General features: G+C 36.0%; 2 protein-coding genes across 3 annotated transcripts; both read left to right on the forward strand.

Annotated features, from left to right (window-relative positions):
• Window positions 1-36: 36 nt before the first annotated feature.
• LOC120351439 (zinc finger protein 26-like) lies at window positions 37-13544 on the forward strand. The gene is made up of 4 exons (XM_039428833.1): window positions 37-230; window positions 4477-4578; window positions 5453-5600; window positions 8781-13544. The coding sequence occupies exons 1-4, from the start codon at window positions 219-221 to the stop codon at window positions 9884-9886; spliced, it is 1368 nt and encodes a 455-aa protein (XP_039284767.1). The 5' UTR covers window positions 37-218; the 3' UTR covers window positions 9887-13544.
• Window positions 13545-13743: 199 nt separating this feature from the next.
• On the forward strand, window positions 13744-21793 carry LOC111059896. Of its 2 annotated transcripts, none has more exons than XM_039428852.1 (3): window positions 13744-13925; window positions 17455-17614; window positions 21344-21793. In XM_039428852.1, the coding sequence occupies exons 1-3, from the start codon at window positions 13914-13916 to the stop codon at window positions 21538-21540; spliced, it is 369 nt and encodes a 122-aa protein (XP_039284786.1). In that variant the 5' UTR covers window positions 13744-13913; the 3' UTR covers window positions 21541-21793. The 2 variants fall into 2 exon arrangements, with proteins under 2 accessions (XP_039284786.1, XP_039284778.1); XM_039428844.1 differs by having other exon boundaries at window positions 13750-13925; window positions 21341-21793.

Genomic DNA, 21793 nt, shown 5'->3' on the forward strand with positions numbered 1-21793 from the left:
AATTGAGGAATATCGACTATCGGTAATCGATAATCGTTGTTGAGTTTGCGAAAGAACAAAGGTCTGAAATGTGAAATCTGATACTCTGAATGGGGAAGGAAAGCTTTGTACTATGTATTCTGAAAATTTTCTTGAAAACATCAATAATCACAGGCTGAATTTTTTTTCATACCTATTCATTGTTGGTTCATATATGTTTTTATCCTATTGATAAACTAATGGATAAGAAGGTGAGTTATTAACATATTTTTTCATCAACATAACCTTAAAAGGCAATATCGCTCATTTATTTGTAAAATTAAAACAATTTATTGTTGCTGATTCCACAACAATATTTGGGATTGTGTTTTATCAGAATTCGTATTATTGACTTGTCTATTTAAGGTTGTAATCAAATTGAATTTATAAGTGTGCTCAAGTCAGATCATGTTAAAGCCAAAAAGCAACATTTTAAAAAATGTCATTAAAACACTTTGTGACTTGCATTTTGCTGCTCACACTAAACGCAACTAGCGTGCGCAACTAATTTTAACACTCAAGTGTGAGTTTTGCTATTGCTCTTTCCAGTTTTTATCTGCAAACTCACTGCTCTTATGACGACCTTCTCAAATGCAATGAAAAAGCTCTTAAGGTGGCTAAATATTGGGCTAATCTATTATAGCTTAGGAATATTTGAAAGTTTCGAAGCAAAATTCTCGGCGATTCAATATCGATTTTAAATTATTAACTCACCCATATTGACCTCACACAACACCGTAATGTGCAAGCTTGGTTATGCATGACCACCACGCAAGCGGATGAGAAATAAAATCTGGAAAAAGCAACACTCACACTTTTCTTAATGCTTACAAAATTTCTTTCTTCAAAATTTATTATTCTACAAAACCCAATAGTTCAAGATACCTATTAATTTCCTAATAAACAAGTTAACTTCTTTCAAAGCAGAAAATTGACAAATTTTTGCTAATATCTCAAAAACGATTGTAGTTACAAACTAGAAGTTTTATTGTATTCCTCTTCATATTTGACAAAGGATTGGACAATTAAAAAATAAAATCGATGAGAATGTTTTACCTTTCCACGATTTTTGTTCAGCTAATCCTTAGAAATTGACAAAAATGTGTTAGATGGTTGAACTCATCTTTATCTCTCCTATCTCTTACCATTTTGGTAGAGAGTTAGTGGGAAGGATATTTTGAATATTCTTTCCGAAGAATGGACATTGATATGTCCAAAGCTCCGCCAATTTATGTAGATGCATAACAATATAATTAAGGTATCTATAGGCTAGTCATTACAAATTGCTTTTTTCATATCATATACAGTTCAATAATTATTTTCTTAGTCTATATTATGTAAATTCATTTATAATTAAGCTGTATTGTAAGCTATTGTATATAAGTGTATAAGCCAGTATATATTGTAATCTGCATAAACAAAGTACTCAATCAATCTATCTATGTTGGTTTCAATGCTGGATTCCACAGCTCATATAGGCTACTGAAGTGCAGCTATGTGAGCAGCAACATGCAAGTCACAATGTGTTTCAAAAGCACTTTTCAAATTTTGCTTTCTCTGTCGTGCATGATCTGATATGCACTTGCACACATACACATTCAATGTGATCACACCCGTTATCCCACATCCACATGTTGGCCCATTGAATGCCAATGAGGACCAGCACCAGTATTTAGTATCTAATTAGGTCCATAAAAGGGATCACTAAAGTAAAGCCCAATTTGATGAGTCAAGTAAATGAGAAATATAAACAGCTGCTTAGGCAGAAATCAAATAAGAAAATAAGCACTCACCACACGGCTCTCCAACATATAGAACTCACAGAGTGCGTACACAGGGTGATCCATCAGAAGGCTGCCCTCAGCCCTCCCATCTCACGACCAGCATTGGAGAAGGTGGTCTCGTCCGCATAACAGACAACACACCTGCCATCCACCTGAGCTATATCATTAACTGAAATCAAAAATCTGGTGTGGTACACCTAAGACACACACACAAACACACAGACCAACACAAAAAATCATGTTTTTGGACTCAGGGGATCTTGAAACGTATAGAAAACATTAAATTAGGGTACCTCATTTTTTTGGAAAGCAATACTTTCCTTACCCATGGTAATAGGTCCAAGCAGAGGCCTAAGGACAGAGCCTTAAGGCACTCTACAATCAACACAATCTCTGATCTCAGAGAGAACTCCATTAGCCAGCATCGCCTTTCTGTGACCCCCCAGTTAGGCCTCAATCAGTTTGAGAGGAGATCCACCCACACCATAATGCTTAAGCTTATCTATAAGAATGGCATGCTCAAGTGTGTCGAAGGCCTTGCTGAGATCACACAAAGTTAGGCCTCAGAGGAACAACATATTATACATATGTCAGAGGAACAACAATAAGAGCCAATACACCCTTAATAGTAGCACTGGTCATACCATAGATGTCTCTACTAACCGAGTTGTTCAAACAGTTCACAACCCGTGTGACATAATCACAAATGTAAAATGGTCAGAAGCTGAAAGCAGATCCGTCGCCACCTCAGGGGAAGCTCGGATCCCCTCACCGATTTCATGAATGGAGCTGGTCCATGCGTCGTGAAGATCATCTGCAGATACCGGAATAGCACCAGGAGCTGACACCCCTGCAGCTGTCCTGATGATACCCCAGGCAGCTTTGCACCTATTGGGTGCCCGGTCAATCAGCTCAGAGTTGTAGCGCATTTTGGCTGCACCAACAGCCCGCTGGTACGATCTCCTCAGTCCCATGTCGGTCCGTTTAGAGGACAGAAATCGATCAGCCCGGAACCGTTCATATGCCATAAGTACCAGGTCCCTCAGGTCTAGAAGGTCGTCTGTAATCCACAGTGCTCTAAGTTTACCAGGCCTTCCAGAGAGGACCCGTTTTAGTAGAAAGCAGTCGTTGAAACCAGTCTGAAAACCAGATCAAAAATTGCTGTGAAATTGCACTGTGCATCCATCAGAAAGCTCCAGTCAATCAGGGTCAGATAATGTAGAAATCGCTCACGTCCACCCACGTGATGGGTGAATCGATCACACCCTGCAGGTAAAGAGGCAGGGTTGGTGGAAGTTGACAATTCCACATTGCAGCCGAGTGCCAGGTGGTCACTGAGGAGAGGATTTACAATTGAACAACTAATTTTATTGCCAATGTTCAGATTTGTAACCACATCATCAAAGTTGAAATTTCAGATTTCTTCTGGTTGGATACAGAAGTTTTTTCCTGTTACCAGAAGAAGATTTTGTTTCAAAAGTTTCCACAAGTTGGTTAACACTAACAGAAGGCGGTTTATCAGCCAGTAGCTTGTCAGGTTGTTATGTCACAACATGCTCACCTTTACAACAACCCAACCTTGTGTATATGTGGTTTGTCAACGCTGGCTACCGCTGGCCTTGATTGGGCACTGGTCACATTGCCAGTGTCTGGGCCAACATGATGGGGACTAGGCAATATGTCTAGTTGCTAGTTGGTAGGCACATTGCCTAGTCCCCATCATGGTAATGCCTAGTCTACATCTAGGCCAGAGCTGGCAAACCACCCTTCCACACATTTGCGTTGGTCATCATTGGGCCAACACGAGGATGCAGCATTAGCTTTGCTGAAATATTAAGGTGCGTACAGACTCTCGCTCTGCTCCGCAACCGAACGTCACTCCAGCAGAGCGATTGATGATCGACCGGCGAGCAAGAGTGGTTCGACCGGGGAACGCGAGAAGATCTAACATCTTCCGTAACGTTCATGATGGGTGCATGGGCGGAGCGACTGTGGTTCGATGTCGGTACGAGGGCGGTACGAGGGAGGAGCGTGCTCGGTGCGGGTTGGAAGCGCGAATATGTGTACGCAGCTTTATGTCTGTTTGGATATCTATGCAATATGGGACATGGTGCGACTAGTATGTTGCTGCGAAATTTACTGACTACAGCTTTATAATAAAGTTGAAATTATTGCTTTCCTTTCAATTTGTCAACTATTGACAGTATATATGGAATTAGTTCAAAGATTATTTCAGTCTCAATATTCTATGCAATATTTTTATTGATCGCCTTTCATGGATCTTATAAAACTGTACAGTAAGGCTCAACTCACACTTACGCGACTCAGGTCGAGAAGAGACTCGACTCTAGTCGAGAGCTTGTGTTTCCAAATGGTGACACTCAGACCAGTCGACTAGTCTCCGCAACTGTCACCATTTGAAAACACATGCTCTCGAGTAGAGTCGAGTCTCTTCTCGTAAGTGTGATTTGAGCCTAAGACATCAATGGGAACATTAGAAAATGGTCCATTCTTTAATGGATGCATCCCTGAATCTATTCATTGCTATACTGACGAACAGAAATAAACAAACATCAACTACTACAACCCATATTTTAATACTGAGCACTATTACTTGCTGAGTTTGATATTCGTCTAGTTTTCAAGTGACACAAGCCTTCTCTTATGTTCACAGATCAAGATCGAGAAGCAGGAGGATGAATTTGGAGAATGTGAATTTGCAACTAGCAACGTCAAAGATGAGTCATCCTCACACAATGGTTCAACTTCCAATCAGGCATGTATTCTATCTTGACTAGAATAAATAAGTAATGCAGTTAAGTTTTTGTTTTTTCATCACATAAATAAAACTTATTGCTGAATGAAAACTTTTCTTCCAGAATCGGCAGAGGAACAGTATGAATATTCAAAATTGTTGGAATTTCTATCAAATAACCAGAGTAATCTTTATTAGGTCTATAATAAAAGAAAGAATCGGCTCATACAAGTAGAGATAGGAAAAGCATGAATGCTTATGCATCATCACGTCTCAACTAATGATCTGATTAACTTGAAATTTTGCATATAGATTCCTAATTTACTTAGAATGGTTATAGGCTCATGTTCAGTTCTTCAAGATTCCAAAACGTGAAGTTTTAAGTTTGTCAAGTGCTTTAAACACACAATAACGTTACAAGTGTATGTCAGAGGAAAATCCATACTTTATTGTTATACAATAAGTTGTAAGTATTTTGACTAGCGTTCTTGTCTGTTTTCTGTTCACACCCACCAAACTAGCAATCAGTTTATCTTAATCTAGAGAGCAGAACTTGATAGCTGCTATTCCAACTTCAACTACCCCTCACTCACCCAGTGAACAGTAGTACCTCTTGCCTGTCCAGGTGTACTGCAGAGTGCAGACGAATATCTGTACAGTTATAGCTATTTGGCAAACCTTAACGTGAATGGCTGGTCTTAGCTTGCAATTTCATAATAATTGAAAAACATTACTGTTTCTATAATTAAACTGAAATTATCGTGATACTCAAGACAGCAGTCAAATTCAGTAGGTGATGTTCCTTCACGACTCACAGTACCAATATTTGTGTCTTTTACATGAAGTGTAACAATAATAGATAGTCTTCTCATTGTCTGTGATGTCAATATTGCAGATGGCGAGAGTTAAGCAGGAGAATGATAACAGCCAAGAACCAGCGCCAGAGTGCAGCACTGCATGCTCTCCAACTGATGATGATTTCAGCCAACAACATTATCTAATCCCTGGCTATAATTTAATATTCATCAAAGAGGAAGAATATGGTGAGTTTCATGTTATTATTTCATTCATTTTTATTCATCAATGGTAATGTAACCGGTGGAGGTATATATGACACTACCCCACACCTGATATCATTTGTAACGGTGGGAGGCCAGGGGAACTTTGTTAGCACCCAATTTTGTAGCAAGGAACAAATATATAATTGCTTTTTAAATCTCTTCTTAACTATGAACCTGTTCAAATTATTTGAATCCAGGTTGGGAGCTTTGGATGGATTCGTTCATGCAAATGCCAAGATCTTCACTATTGTTTAACAACACCTGTTTTAGCAACAAGAAACTTATCACGAGCCAGGAGCCTAAAATAAAAGATTTTGTAGAAATGCTACTGACATTAATTTATTAGTTGAATTCGAACCTAAAATAATCGGTCATCTTTGAAATTCTGTTACATTCAATCATAATCTTCACTGTGAACAATCCGGTTATTTATTCAATTACTTGTTACAAAATTACAACATTAAAAAATAACTCATAATCCCAAATAATATTTCTTAAATTAAGACTTTACCGCAATGATTCATAATTAATACCGTATTTAGACAAGAATTTGCTAATTCACACTACAATACATTTAGGGCCTCAGTCAATTTATCTGGTCAATCTATTTGAGCTTAATAAAATAATTTTGGCACTCACCATAGAATCGAAAAATTCAACAAATGAATCGGCTCTCACAATCACACATGTTTACATTTTAACTACTATTTTCCAGACTACATGATTTAATTTATACAAAATAAAAATAGGGATATTAGGCCGAAGCCTAATTTAGAGGCCGAGACAAGTTCTATGACTACATCTTCTCGCGGTGACGACTCGATTCGAACTGCCGCTCTTCCAACTCAAATTTTTCAATTTGCAAGAGAACACGTGGAGCGCCCGGCCTAATTTTAGGTTAAAACGTCGTGGGGTCGCACGGTTCAAATACATTTCTAAATACGTTTGCATTAATTTCATTACGAAATCCAAGCCAGTAATATGGAAATGCTAGAAGACGGCAATAATTTGGATGAATAAAAGGCAAGTTAGCAAATCTTTTATGGCTACGTAAAATCTAGGTGCCTACTTGGTACATTAATAGATTCTTCAATTATCAAGACAAGATTCACTAGAGTTCATATTGGAAAAATTTAGTTTAATTTTGATCAGTTCAACCACCTGAAAGAAAGGCACAAAAAACTACAATTTATTCAAACCTCTCAATATTCCCCATATTACAAATAACACATAACACTATTGTGTTCACACATTGTAAATGGAAAAATCTGGTGTGGCGCACTCACACAACTTTCCTTGCCGTTATGAGAATTGACGCTAGTGTTCATGCGCATCTCAAGTCCACTTATAAACAAAGATCTGAGCCAGCTGGTGACAGGACAATAACGCTGGATACACAAGAGATCTGCTATCGCTTCATAGTGAATGATTTAATAGAATCAACAGTTGCCAACAGTTTGCAATTGGATAATCACATTTTCTCGAATTTCGAGCTTATTTTCAATTTTAGGTGGAAATGTTGCTGAACATTAATTGTAGAGATTTTCATGCTCAATCTTTTCCACTCGAATATTTTTGTTTAAATTGTATCTGAAGCCTGATAATTGGGAATCTAAAATCAAACTTTGCATAGATGAGGCGGAGCTCCAGGAATTTTTACAGATATAAGACTTGTGACAGTTGATAGAGCTTATCATATGACTATTTTAGGTATAAATTTGATCAATATCGTTGGAGCCGTTTACGAGAAAATCGCGAAAACCCTGTTTTTGACAACATTTTCTCCATTTTAGCCGCCATCTTGAATGGCATTTGATCGAAATTGTTCGTGTCGGATCCTTATATTGTAAGGACCTTAAGTTCTAAATTTCAAATCATTCCGTTAATTGGGAGATGAGATATCGTGCGCACAGACACACATACACTCATACACACACACACACACACACACACACACACACACACACACACACACACACACACACACACACACACACACACACACAAATACCCAAAAACCACTTTTTTGGACTCAGGGGACCTTGAAACGTATAGAAATTTGTAAATTGGGGTATCTTAATTTTTTCGGAAAGCAATACTTTCCTTACCTATGGTAATAGGGCAAGGAAAGTAAAAAATTGGAAATGAAGGAATAATTATGTAGTAAAAATAATAAATTGATCTGGTATTGTTAAGTATTCGTTTATTCACTTAAATAGACAAAATACAACGTTAACTTGAGTAAACTTGATGCCATTAGACCAGATCAAATACTATTAATGTAGTGTAATGGCTATCAGATGTGGTTGCCATAGCAACAGTTATAGGTATAAGTTGCATTTATACACATTCCTTCAATAATTTGATTGTATGTGAGGAGATATTGTGGTACATTATATACCACTATATACATAGTGGTGTTGACAACATCAACGTGTTATTCCTTCATTCTTTAAATAAATTGCCCTTCACTAGATGACTTGTGTTCACTACAGATTATCATCCTATTTCCAGCACAACTGATATGCAATAATGTGCTGTGTTTGCCAATTGTAGCCATGTTGCTCTTCTGAGTAGTCGATGAATAGTGGGTACCCCACTCATCAAACTAGAGCTGACAATTTCATGCCAGTTTATAGTTTTAGTTTTAATGCACATTTCTTACAGTTTGTGAGAAAAAGCACAGGTGAAGTTTCCTATTTGAGGGTATTCTAATGTTTTGAATCCATAAGGGCAAGAAAGTGTGTTTATCTTCATCATTTTCAAACAATCCAATCTATTTGTGTGTCAATTGAGAGAATACCATGTTTGGGACCAACCATCATAGATCATTTTTCTCACATAATTATCAATAGAATAAAATTGCTCATGGAAAAATGTATTTGCTATTATTATTCAATTCTTAGTTCCTCTGACTGTTCACGATCTAACCCAATATTCAACTATAATTTGTTTCAAGTACTATTTCTACCAGCGGCTGCAAAACTCTTAGTTTGTATGAACTATTGTATCAATAGGTGAATAATGATAATGATAATTAATGAGGTATGATTGAGGTAAGGCAAGGAAAATTGTGTGAGTGTTTTACACTATATTTTATCATTACTTTGTTGTTTTTATTCTGCTTTAATCATTTACAAGTTGCATTATTGGTGTTTGCAGTTGAGCAAGAGGCAGAAGGATGTTCAGTGGAGAGTGAACCGGAGATGTGGCCTTCAAACTGCAGCACATCTGAAACTGCCAATGCAACAGAAGTGGGTGAACTGAATGCACATTCAATCTCTCCAGTGGAAAAGTGCACTGAGCCAACTGTGGCTGGCAAAAAGACCAAGCTCTACAGCTGTGCTGAGTGTAGCCATGCAACCACACGGTCTACTGGTTTGAAGAGACACATGAGAAAACACACGGGGGAAAAGCCTTTCAGTTGTGAGTTATGTGATTACAAATGTGCTCAATCGAGTTATTTGAAATCACATATCAGAACTCATACAGGGGAAACACCTTTCAGCTGTGGGTATTGTGATTATAAATCTCCTTGGTCAAATGCTTTGAAGGAACATATGAAAACACATACAGGAGAAACACCTTTCAGCTGTAAGTATTGTGACTATAAATGTGCTACTGCAGGGAATTTGAAATCACATATGAGAACACATACAGGAGAAACACCTTTCAGCTGCAAGTATTGTGACTATAAATGTGCTCAATCTGGTACTTTGAAAGAACATATCAGAACACATACAGGAGAAACACCTTTCAGCTGCGAGTATTGTGACTATAAATGTGTTCGGTCAAGTACTTTGAAATTACATATCAGAACACATACAGGAGAAACACCTTTCAGCTGCGAGTATTGTGACTATAAATGTGCTCGGTCAAGTACTTTGAAGGAACATATCAGAACACATACAGGAGAAAAACCTTTCAGCTGCGAGTATTGTGACTATAAATGTGCTTGGTCAAATACTTTGAAGGAACATATCAGAACACATAGGGGAGAAACACCTTTCAGCTGCGAGTATTGTGACTATAAATGTGTTCGGTCAAGTACTTTGAAATCACATATCAGAACACATACAGGAGAAACACCTTTCAGCTGCGAGTATTGTGACTATAAATGTGCTCGGTCAAGTTATTTGAAGGTACATATCAGAACACATACAGGAGAGACACCTTTCAGCTGCGAGTATTGTGACTATGAATGTGCTACTGCAGGGAATTTGAAGAAACATATAAGAACACATAAAGGAGAAACTACTACTAGCTGAAAATTTGTGACTTTTGTGTACTCATTCAAATTTATTTTACTGTATTTCTTAGGGTGGTCACTAATAACAAGTCAAGTGTGTTGAACATGTGTGTACACTCATGTCGCCATTCATTGATGTGTCATCACAGTTAAAGGCTTCAAACAACATTTTTTTGAGGTTCAGAGTAAGTATTGGCTCACACCTTCCCCCTCCTCTATTCAAATTGCCAGGTTCGCCCTGGCCTGGCGTCTGGGGAGGGGCGGATTAGGGGATCCTGCTCACAGTGTGGTGTGTTTTGGCCGCTCTAGCGCCTTCCGGTGGTTGGAACAGCAGGGTGAGCGGCCTCTTGGGGACGGCTGGGCTCCTCGCGGTTTTCCGTGTCCTCCAGATACACCACGGTTGTCATCTCACAAGACTGAAATTCTCTCCTTTCTAAGAGGTCCTTTTGCACTACCTGGAGGGAGGGGAGTCGCTAGGAGTGGTGAGAGAGTAGTGGCAGTCATCACTCTCGTTGCAATGCATGGCAACAGGTGTTTTCCGGACGAGCCTTTGTCACTGATTCCGGTCTGCCTCCAGATCATGTGGTATTCGGTTCGTCCTCTTAGGGACCCTACAAGTCGCAACAGGTCACCTAACCTGTTTTTTTAATAAATTAATAATTTAAACTTGAATAGTGCAGTAAAGAAAAAATAAATGACATAAATTTGGATATAGAAAAATCTAACCTCTACAAATTTTGCTGGAAGCCTTTCGATGTGATGACACAACAATCTATGACAATATGTGTATCATGCATGTCTTACCGTTAGTGGCCAGCCTTATGAAATCAACCTTGCACTTTCCATTACCTACTCACAAGCATTACCTGCTCACTCGGTCATCATCCACAATAAAATTATCATTTAATTTAATAAATAGTATCATGTTGATATTTTGCCCCAGCATCAACTCAACGTCATGCAGCTTGATCCTCTGCTTCTCCCTCATTAGCTCTCATATAGTGAGGTCCACGTTATAATGGCATTATTTGATTAACATTGGTTTTGCTTCCCCTGTGTATCATTCTTCAAAGCAGAAAGCGTTATCTTTTTCTAGCTCTGCAGCATTGCCAGATCATTTTCTAACAATGTAGAAATATAATCAATTACTACAATATAATCAATGTGTCGTTTTCACAGTGTTGGGTGGTCGCCTCGGATCCATCTTCTTCACTGCTCTCTGTCCGTAGCCATTCTCTTCAACTAATTCACGGTCTTGCCTCTTTCTGCTGCTATCCGTGAAACAGTTGCCTCCCATGTCACCCGTGGTCTTCCTATCGGTCGTCTGCCTTGTGCCCTGGCCTCCATGTATTGGCGAGGCTTTCTGTTTTCGTCCATTCTCAGGAGATGTCCATACCAGGAGAGTATCCGTTCATCGATTGTTGTTTCAACCGCTTTAATGTGTAATTCTTCCCTTATGCGGTCATTTCTCACTCTGTCTCGTCTTGTTTTCCCAACTATTCTTCGGAGACATTTCATTTGGACCGCATTTATTTGGCTTTTCTCTTTTTTACTGACTGTCCAACTTTCACTTCCATACAATAGGATGGGCTCAATGATTGAAACATAAACTTTTGATTTTATCAAATATTCATAAACAACTGAATTATCAAGTTTCATATTATATTGGTAGTATTATAATTATAAGTTACATGTTTTTATAGTATCATATTATTAATGATTGCAACATGAAATGTTGATTTAACAAATTCAAAATGTATTGTATAGGTACTCTTGTTAATTAAAAGGAACAACTTCCATTTTTCAATCATTGAATTATTCTATTGATTATTCAATAACTTATCACAACCCATATATGTAAAGATTGTCAGGTGATTCAGGTTTCAGAAACCGGGGGCTTTCAAAATTTATTTTTCTTTGGACAAAGACCCACATGAGTGTCTAGGTGGACTCACTCTAACATGATATAATTATCTTTTGTTATGAGGACATGCTCCCCTTTAGGGGACAGCAGTGACTCATAGCAGCAATGATAGGCCAGAATCACCTCTTCTCTATCTAGCACTCTGCTGAGTCTCAACATTGCTTTCAATTCAATTCCTTTGGAAAGATTCAACATGAGATGATCAAGTCAGTCCCTGATCCAGAGCAACCCCCTACAGATTGGTAGCACCAGATGATAGCAGATTGATTTGAACTTCACATTCCAATGGATTACCTGGCAATCGGTGAATTGAGAATTCAATGAAAAACCGTGCACACACACATATCGACTTTTGTTTGTATGATATTTTGCCGTACTTATGAATTATATCAGATTAAATGGAACTTGACAAATATCATCAGTTCAATCTAAATAGAAATTGATCTAATAGAATATTGATAAGGACGGCAAAATATGGAACAAACAAAAATCGATGTGTGTGTGCAGGGCTTAACAGTGATCTCCAACGCATTAATTGAATGTGTTTTATGGTTTTTTCTTCAACTTATAATCTTGTCCATATGCCTGGGTGGTTGCGATATTTGATTTACACATCATGTAGTACAAACAGGGAAACAACAGTGATTTGGTATACTAAAAATACCGAGTCTCATTCCAAGGTCAATTGTTTGTTTTAGGATAGGTTTTGAATGGCAACTGTTAAATTTGTGTAAGTTAAGAAAAGATGTGACATCACACTGCCTATAATATTATTAGCTAAGATGGAAATTCATAGCTATGGTAGGGGTTAGGCTAGGTATACAGGTTGTAATGCAATCAAATTGAATATTAAACTGATGTCCCATTAGCCTTTTTTTCAATTTTTTTACTAGACCAATGTAAAAACAGTCAGCATTCCTTTTGGAACATATATCACATCTATTGTTCCATCAGATCTTTTTGAAAAAATTCTTAAAGAATAAACTACTATAAACTGTATATAATTTAGCAAGGCATTAGCATTTTCTAATTTGAATTATTCCTTCCAAAAAAAATAAAACTTTGAAAAGTTAATTTATTTTAATGAATTAATAAAAGTAGTACCTATGTTTTAAAATTAAAGATGTAGCAAGTTTATTCATTGAATAAATTTATTCTCTTTACAATAAATATCGGGAGACCGAGCTTTGCTCTGGAGTGTAAAAGCATGGAAAATTTATCCTTAAAAAAATCTAAAAACCTTGTGTATACATCGACGCGCAGTTGAAAAAGGAATATTCCTGCCAAATCTCATCGAATTCTATCAATGCGTTTGGTCGTAATCGCGTTACCTATAAACAGATAAAAGAAAATCCGAGTTAAAACATAGACCTCACTACGTTCGGTCAATCAATGAATGTAGGACTATATTTTTTCTGAGCAGACGTTCAGTTTTGTCATAGGCTCTTACTACATACATGTGCACATTTTAATATTTAGGTCTACTATAATAGAAATATTCATAATCTTCCAACTACTCATTATATTTGGAAAAATATTATTAATATAAAACATTTCTCAAGTTTCAAGCAAAATTTCTAAATGTTTGAGAATTCCATGTTCCTGGCCAAGTTGACTCAGCATCAACCCATTTAAAATGCTTTAATCACTGAAACTATTCAAATATTTGCATCCAATATTGCAATTATGTAGGGTAATTAAGTTTATAGTATGAAATAAAATATTTTGATAACTCTGATTATTTGATTTACTCAAGTAATTTCCTAATTACCTCAGGTTTCAGAGATCTTTATACTCTTTTGAAATATTATCCATAGGAAAGTTTATTTTCTATAGTAGAACTAATTTTTACGCTTTCGATACTGCTTTTTCGATACTCCAACTTGTGTATCGATAACAGTAAAGTATCGAATTTTCCGATACTGATACCACCGGTATCGGAAGCAAAATATCAATATCAGTAAGTATCAAAAGATCGGAACGTCCCTAAAATCTTTGCAATATTGCAACTTAGTGGTACTTATCAGAAGACTAATAAATTTTGTTGAAAAATCTTCCAGGATTTTTCAAATTAAAAATTCTATTACGTTCAACTTTAAATCTGCAGAGCGCCAAAAAAAACATGCAAAATGAGGTGAGAAATTTTGACCTAGGCTTGGGCCTAATAACCTAACCTTAAACTTGATTTTAAGTTTTAGGCCTATTTTTATTAAGCTCTATTTAGTCCAGGCAATCAATGGTCAAAAAAGTATGTAGCATAGGCTAGAAGGAGAAGTTTGCAAGACCATTTTTGACCTCGCAGTTCTGTTTAGAGTAATAAGGAGGTAATAAACTTCAAGTCTACCCCCCCCCCCGCCGGGCGATAAGGGGCCGGCTCAAAAGTAGCATTTTCTGGTTTCTCGCATTTCGCATATAACTCGAAAACTATGCATATTATGTTATGATTGAAGGGGCGGATCCAAAGGTTCATAGAATCACAAGTCAACCGGAGCTTATTGTGTGTCCCAAGTACCTATGCTCTTTACAAGATCCAGGGTTTTTCACTACAGTAACATCCCAGTCCTTGCCTGGTTGCTTGCAACCAGAGTCCTTCTCGCCCCTGGTCTTTGGCAACCCAGTGTAGTCTCTTCAGACTGATTGGTTCTCGTGACCCACTCCTGCCTTTTTTTGAATGGCCGCCCTTCTTTGAGCAGTGGTGAGGTTTCGCCTCTCCACCCGTAAACTGCTTGGTTGCTCTACTGCATCAGTAGATGCCCCCCTTAGCAGTTCCCAACGGGTTTAAAGGCAAGGCAACTTCTGAAGAATATTTTAATTGACTTACAGTATAAATGACTTCATAATAATGTGATGTATTTTGTAATTTTTATGACCTGTGATAAATATTGATGTTAAATTTGTTTCAATTGACAGCTATCATTAAAGTTTTAAATGTTTAATAATGTGATGTAATTTTATGACCTGTGATATATTGTTTAATTTGTGATTGCTTGTATGTTTTCTGACGATGTCTTGCATTATTGTTTTAATGTTCTGACAATAAAGGAATCTTGAAGTTGCCTTGGGGTTTAGTTTTTTTTTCATGTGGTTCCCACAAACAGCTAGGGAAGTTGAGTCGACCCAGGCAGAGCCCCGCATGTCCAGGCAAGTATGAATACTACAGGAGGGCGCCTGATATCATGCAGGCTCCGTTAGAGACGCCATATAAAAGCACCACCCATCAGCACGGTCTACATCACATCTTGGGTTTGCCTAAGAAGAAGTAAGAATATGGCCGACAGATAACTGGTAGTTCTGTGAACAGTAGACCTTGCGCAGTTATAAACCGCAGCCTCCTCTTACTTATACTGTCCATCAGAGTAAATCCTGTCTGTATGTCATGTCGGCGAGATATCGGTGTGAAAACGGCTAATGACTGTTGGGGTTGGTGTATCAAAAATGCTAACATCAAAAGCTAATCTCCTTCAAGACATACTGGCAACAGGACAGCCCGAGTTCAAAGCAGAGAAAGTTTGAGAGACAATACTATGTTATTTTAGTTATTAATTGCATGCGTTATTGCACGCAATCAATAGTTCATTAAGGAGAAATGCATTGTCAGAATATCTTTCTAATAGGGGTAGACAGAGGATGGAACAGATAAATAAGTGGGTGATACAAAAATTTTTCTTCGACATCAGTCAAATATAATAATTACTAGTAAATTAATGTTAACTTCGATTTTTTGTAGCTTTGATTATTAGTAAATAAATTTTTATATTGTCGAAACAGCTGATACTCTCACTCAGCGGTCAGGGTTTTGCCCTTGCTGGGTGGTGCCATGTAATTTTAATTTATTTGTAAAATAGCATAATATTATAATCTAGAATATTTCTTTTGTAAGTTTTTTAGTTGTATTTGTTTTTATGGGCAATAAAGATGTTAAAAAAATAGTGCATAAAAATTGCATTCAATGTATAGTATACACAGATGCCGCTGATTTTTTACCAAGTTACATTGAGATATTGAAGTGCATGCGTCATGGCATGCAATTTATAATCCACTCGACAGCTGATTTATGATGAATAATAATTCTATAGTCTGATTTTTACTCTAATATTGGCATATGAAGGAGGCTCCTTTTTCCTTTTATAGGCTATTATCCTTCAAATGCAAAATTTCCGAAAACCTTGTATACGTCAACTTGCAATTTAAAAAGGAACATGCCTGTCAAATTTCATGAGAATCTATTACCGCGTTTCTCTGTAAATGCGCAACATATAAACATTTAGAGAAATACCAAACCGTCGACTTTAATCTTAGACCTCACTTCGCTCGGTCAAAAAAGAAATAATGGCACACAGCTAAGTCAATGGAAAAAGTGTCATTCTAGAAATGAAAAGTTGCAAAGCATCTAGGAGAAAAAGGGTTTTTAAGAAGAGCTTTGGAAAGGGGTCCCTTTTAGACGCCTCCTACGACAAGCAGGGATACTGTGGGTGTATTCTGGTATTCAACAAATTCTTGAGTCCGATGCTCGACTCAAAGCTCCCCCAACTCTCAGGGGAACATCTTACGAACATTACTATTCTGTACAAGATTGAAGTTGAATCATTTTCTACAATATTCATTCAACAACGCTTATTGTCGAAGTCAAAAAATGTGTTCCAGACATTTCTTTGTCAAATGGAAATTTCACCCTCCCCCCACATCAAAGCTGCATCATAATGGAAAACTGAATATTTCACACCCTACTCTTGAGCTGCTGCTGCTGCGTAAAATTAAGAAATCATACAACCAATTAAAGAGAATCAACATGGATTTTTCCCATCGTTTTCTAAACATTTATAAGAGCAAAAAATTGTAGACAAACGTGCTTTTTTCACACACGTGTTTTTTTAAAGATCACACATTTAATAGCGGATATCTCCAAAACTATAGAGGATATAAAACAGTTGTTCTATGGATATTGTAAAAACATATATCAGATTTATATGAAAATAATAGTCATGTTCATAAGATTCAAAAGTTTTGAATTACCGTACATGCGAGAAATCAGAAAATGTCATCTTTGAACCACCCCACCCCTATTTGTACTTATATGTGATTTTTATTCAAGATTCACCTAATAAAGTCAGTAGAAATATTAAAAAGACATTGTTGTTACTTATTTTTTCACTGTCTTCTATAGTATATTCAATAATGCTAGTATAGATTCATAGTATATCAACTTTATTTATTATTTTAAATAAATAAGTAGTGAATGATTCAATGATTTTATTTCAGCCAAAAAAATACATCAAACAGTACATTTATTAGGCTAGGTCAATTTACAGATAAGTCATATTATTACAATAACAAATATATTATCAACTTAAATTATTATCACAGAATGCACTAAACTTATTCTTTAGGAATATAATATACATGCAAGATAAGTTTTAATCCTTAGAGATGAAATTGATACAGCCTAAACATGTAATGTGGTTAACTTTCAAATATAATAAAAAAAGTAATTACTATACAGATGAGCTGGCAATCATCGAATTTAGGTTGGCCTCCCTGAATTCATTAATAGAATAGAAGGGGTTGGAGATCAACCATGAACCTTGATACTTGAGCTTAATATTATACCTGTGTATCCTGTATTGTTTGATAGTGTCTTGATGTCACTATTTATATTATTGCAGATGGCGTCAGTAAAACAGGAGAGTGATAGTAGTCCTAATAACAATGGCAACCGAGAAGCAGGTAGCAGAAATGCATGCTCTCCAACTGATGAGTTGGCCGACAATGAAGAATACTCGGCACTTACTTTTTGTCAAATATTCATCAAAGAAGAACCTTATGGTAATAAATTAAATATGCTTGTAATCCTTAAATTCATAATCATAAAAATTAACTTATTACAATACAGTGATTTCAATCGCTATTGTGTCATTATCACAATTTTAGTGTAAGTTAATGCATCCTGCAATTTAGGTACTCTCTTCATCGATCAACAAAATATTTAATCTCAATTATGAAAATTTATTATTAATTTATTGAAAAATATATTTTCTTGAATAAAATATAAATTATTAGTGACACCCCTGGGTTGGAGAACACACTCAAGAACTGTTATATTGTAATCTTTGAAACCAGCAACTTTTAACTATACATAATTGGTAAAAATTATGGTAACAGCTAAATATTTATTCCACAAGCATAATTTGACAGTAGGTTTCATTGGGGATCCTATATTTGAAATGAAAAATTACTCTGTCGCTTCAACAATTTTGTCCCTTATATCAATCCAAATCCATTTTTACTTTCCTTGCCCTATTACCATAGGTAAGGAAAGTATTGCTTTCCGAAAAAAATTAGGGTACCCCAATTTCTAAATTTCTATACGTTTCAAGGTCCCCTGAGTCCAAAAAAGTGGTTTTTGGGTATTGGTCTGTGTGTGTGTGTGTGTGTGTGTTGTGTGTATGAGTGTATGTGCGTCTGTATACACGATATCTCATCTCCCAATTAACGGAATGACTTGAAATTTGGAACGTAAGGTCCTTACTATATAAGGATCCGACACGAACAATTTAGATCAAATGCGATTCAAGATGGCGAAAATGTTGTCAAAAACAGGGTTTTTCGCGATTTTCTCTAAAACGGCTCCAACGAGTTTGATTAAAGTTACACCTGAAATAGTCATCGATAAGCTCTATCAACTGCCACAAGTCCCATATCTGTAAAAATTTCAGGAGTTCCGCCCCATCTATGCAAAGTTTGATTTTAGATTCTTAATTATCAAGCTTCAGATACAATTTAAACAAAAAAAATCGAGTGGAATAGATTGAGCATGAGAATCTCTACAATTAATGTTCAGTAACATTATCACCTAAAATTAAAATTAAACTCGAAAATCGAGAAAATGTGGTTATCCAATTGCAAACTATTGGCAACTGTTGATTCTATTAAATGATTCACTATGAAGAGATAGCAGACCTCGTGTGTCTCCAGCGTTATAACCCGGTCACCAGCTTGCTCTAATCTTTGAATAGTAGACTTGAGATGCGCGGGAACACTACCGTAGCGTCAGGTGATCAATTTTCATAACGGCAAGGAAAGTTGTGTGAGTGCGCCACACCAGATTTTTTTTAATGAGAAGGTGGTCATGTGATCATGATTTCATACACAGTTCCAATAGAAAATGAATGGCGACAACCGCAGATTGATATCTCAACCCAAATCAGGTTGTTGATGTAAAAGTTGTGATATTTTGTATATTAATCAGCTGAAATCAAGTCAGCGCATGAAAAACTGTCTGTGTGATAGCTTCCAAATAGTCTCAGCTGATGTTATAAATGAATGGAAAAACTGTTGTAATTTTACATGCAATGAGTTCTTCAGCTGACTAAATAATAAATCACAACAATTTTTTCTTATGCACTTTCAATGTTATTCGTATATCCTGAAAAAGGACGAAAGAGTGAGTCAATTTTATTGTCCAACGAACATGACTGTTAAAAAGGTTCGAAGAATAAGTGTTCAAAATTTGAAGCTGATTGATCAATTCTTTCTTATGTTATTTTGGAACATACAAACAGACGGACAACGACTTTGGACTTCACTAAGTCAAATGTGAGAACTCGCTAACGCTCGTTCAATTATTTGAAACAAGGATGAACACGTATTATCATTTCAGATATACCGGTATCCTCTATTAGAATCGGCAACGCTCTTCTAACTTTTCCACTGCCATTATAACGTGGACCTCACTATAGTAATCTAGAAAGCTTCAATATTTGGAGTTGATTGAGTATTAATTGCTCGTAATATATGCATTTTTATCGTAGGTGCCTTTTTTCAAACTAGTAGTTCTGTGAACAGTAGACCTCACGCAGTTTCTCATCCACAAGTATCTGATGTCGCCTGTTCTAGTTGACTCAGTTGAATCATATATTGACTCTTAAAATGTTATTATTTGTTTTTTCAAAGAACAAAAACTCACTTATATTAATGAACTCAGTTCACGTTTGAATTTGTATCCCATATGATGCTTTATCCAGTTTCGTGATAATCTTTCCATCTGATGAAAATATTTCTCAACTATTTTAAAATTAATTTATCTCAATCAAGAATATTATAATTTCTTCAGTATTATTCAGTTCATTTAATCATTTTTATTTTATTTTCAATCACCTATTAAATTTGTTTCTCAAATGTGAGAAATTTGATACTGAGGACACGCATCAAAAAATATTGAAACCCTACCTTATAGAAGTAGACACGGCCAGACATCTGTGTAATGTAATGTAATATGCATTCACTTTTCAGCTGATTGATTATGAATAATTCTATAGTCTGATTGATCCTATCTTCAAAGTAGATGAATATATATAGTGATAGGCTATCAGAGTATGGAGGAATTCCTTTTCTTTCCATATTATCCTTAAAATGCAAAATTTCAAAAAAACCTTGTCTATACATCAACGCGCAGTTGAAAAAGAAATATTCCTGCCAAATCTCATCGAATTCTATCAACGCGTTTGGCCGTAATCGCGTTACATACAGACAGACAAGCAAATCGAGTTGAAACATAGACCTCACTACGTTCGGTCAATAAAGTTTGAAATCAGCATAGGGTACGTACATTCACTACTATTTTAGTATGTAAACTGAAAAAATGGAAATTATGTATGCGTAAAAGTTTCGAAGATTACAATACAACAGTGCTTGTGCAAGTTCTCCAATCCAGGGGGTCACTAGTTATGTTACTATTCTGTCAGTTAGTCAGAAAGCTGGATAAAGACAGAAGATATCATACCTAAAATATTTTAATTTGATGTACATATACTGTCTTCCTCAGTTCCTCTAAATTTTATTATTAGTAGGGTTATACTCCCAGATTAATTTTCTCTCTCTGAGTTTAAGTTTTATTTTTTGTGTCATGTGTACTGTATTGTATTGTTTTTCTAATTCTCTCTTTGCTTACAAAAGGAATTGCATATATGCTACAAATGAATTACATTATGTTACTAAATGGATTACATATGTAGGCTACAGTGAATTGTAGATTAATATTACATGAATCATCTCTTTTTCTTTTGAGTTTTTAAATTATTATGAATTCATTCTAGTTTTTCTGCTCTCTTAGTATTTCACTCTTAGTACTTCTTCTTTTCGGATTGAAATTTTATTTTTTTTCTAGTTTTTCATACATTCCATATGTTACTTTTTTCTTTATTATATTTTTTCTATTTTCGACTGAATCTCAAGCCACTAATTATAGCCGACTACTCGATTATTCTACTACAACTACAACGATTACTCGTTGCCGACTACAACGATTACTCGTTGCCATCGCTCAAACTACTTAGTTTTGCTGGTAACGCCAATGATAGTATTATAATCGATTTTTAAATGGAAAATATTTTAATTTTAAGTTTTTTGTAATGTAGTGTATATGAAAATTTTTATATTTTTCACATTTGTAAAGTTTGTTTAATGATTTTGGCAATAAATATTTCTTTCTTTCTTAAATATTATAGTATTTTAAATGTCCATTCTACATATTATGATGTTCAATTTTTATAGAAGATGCAGGAGTTTTAGAAGAGGACTCCAGCACACTGCAGAAGAAACCAGTGATTTGCCACTCTATCAACAGAACATCTGACCAAAGTAATGAAACTAAAGTAGCTGAACTGGAAATAGATGGATCAAACTCAATATTTCCGGAGGGAAAATTTACTGAACCAAATGATGAAATAAAGATAGAAGAAAGGTTTGGGTAACTTCTACAGATGTCGGCACTGTAGCTACACAACTCGCCGGTCTTATAATTTGAGAATACACCTTAGAATACACAAAGGAGAAAAACCTTACAGCTGTAGCTCTTGTATTTATAAGTCAACTACTATGAGTAATTTAAAGAGACATGAGAGGTTGACACATTGTACTAAAATGAAAACACAACCTTTAAGAAACATTTATTGAACATAATATCATCACACACATAAAGTTGTGAGCCCTTATTATTGTGAGTTC

This window comes from Nilaparvata lugens, chromosome 1 (genome assembly GCF_014356525.2).
Source record: "Nilaparvata lugens isolate BPH chromosome 1, ASM1435652v1, whole genome shotgun sequence".
Classification (NCBI taxonomy): Eukaryota; Metazoa; Arthropoda; class Insecta; order Hemiptera; family Delphacidae; genus Nilaparvata; species Nilaparvata lugens.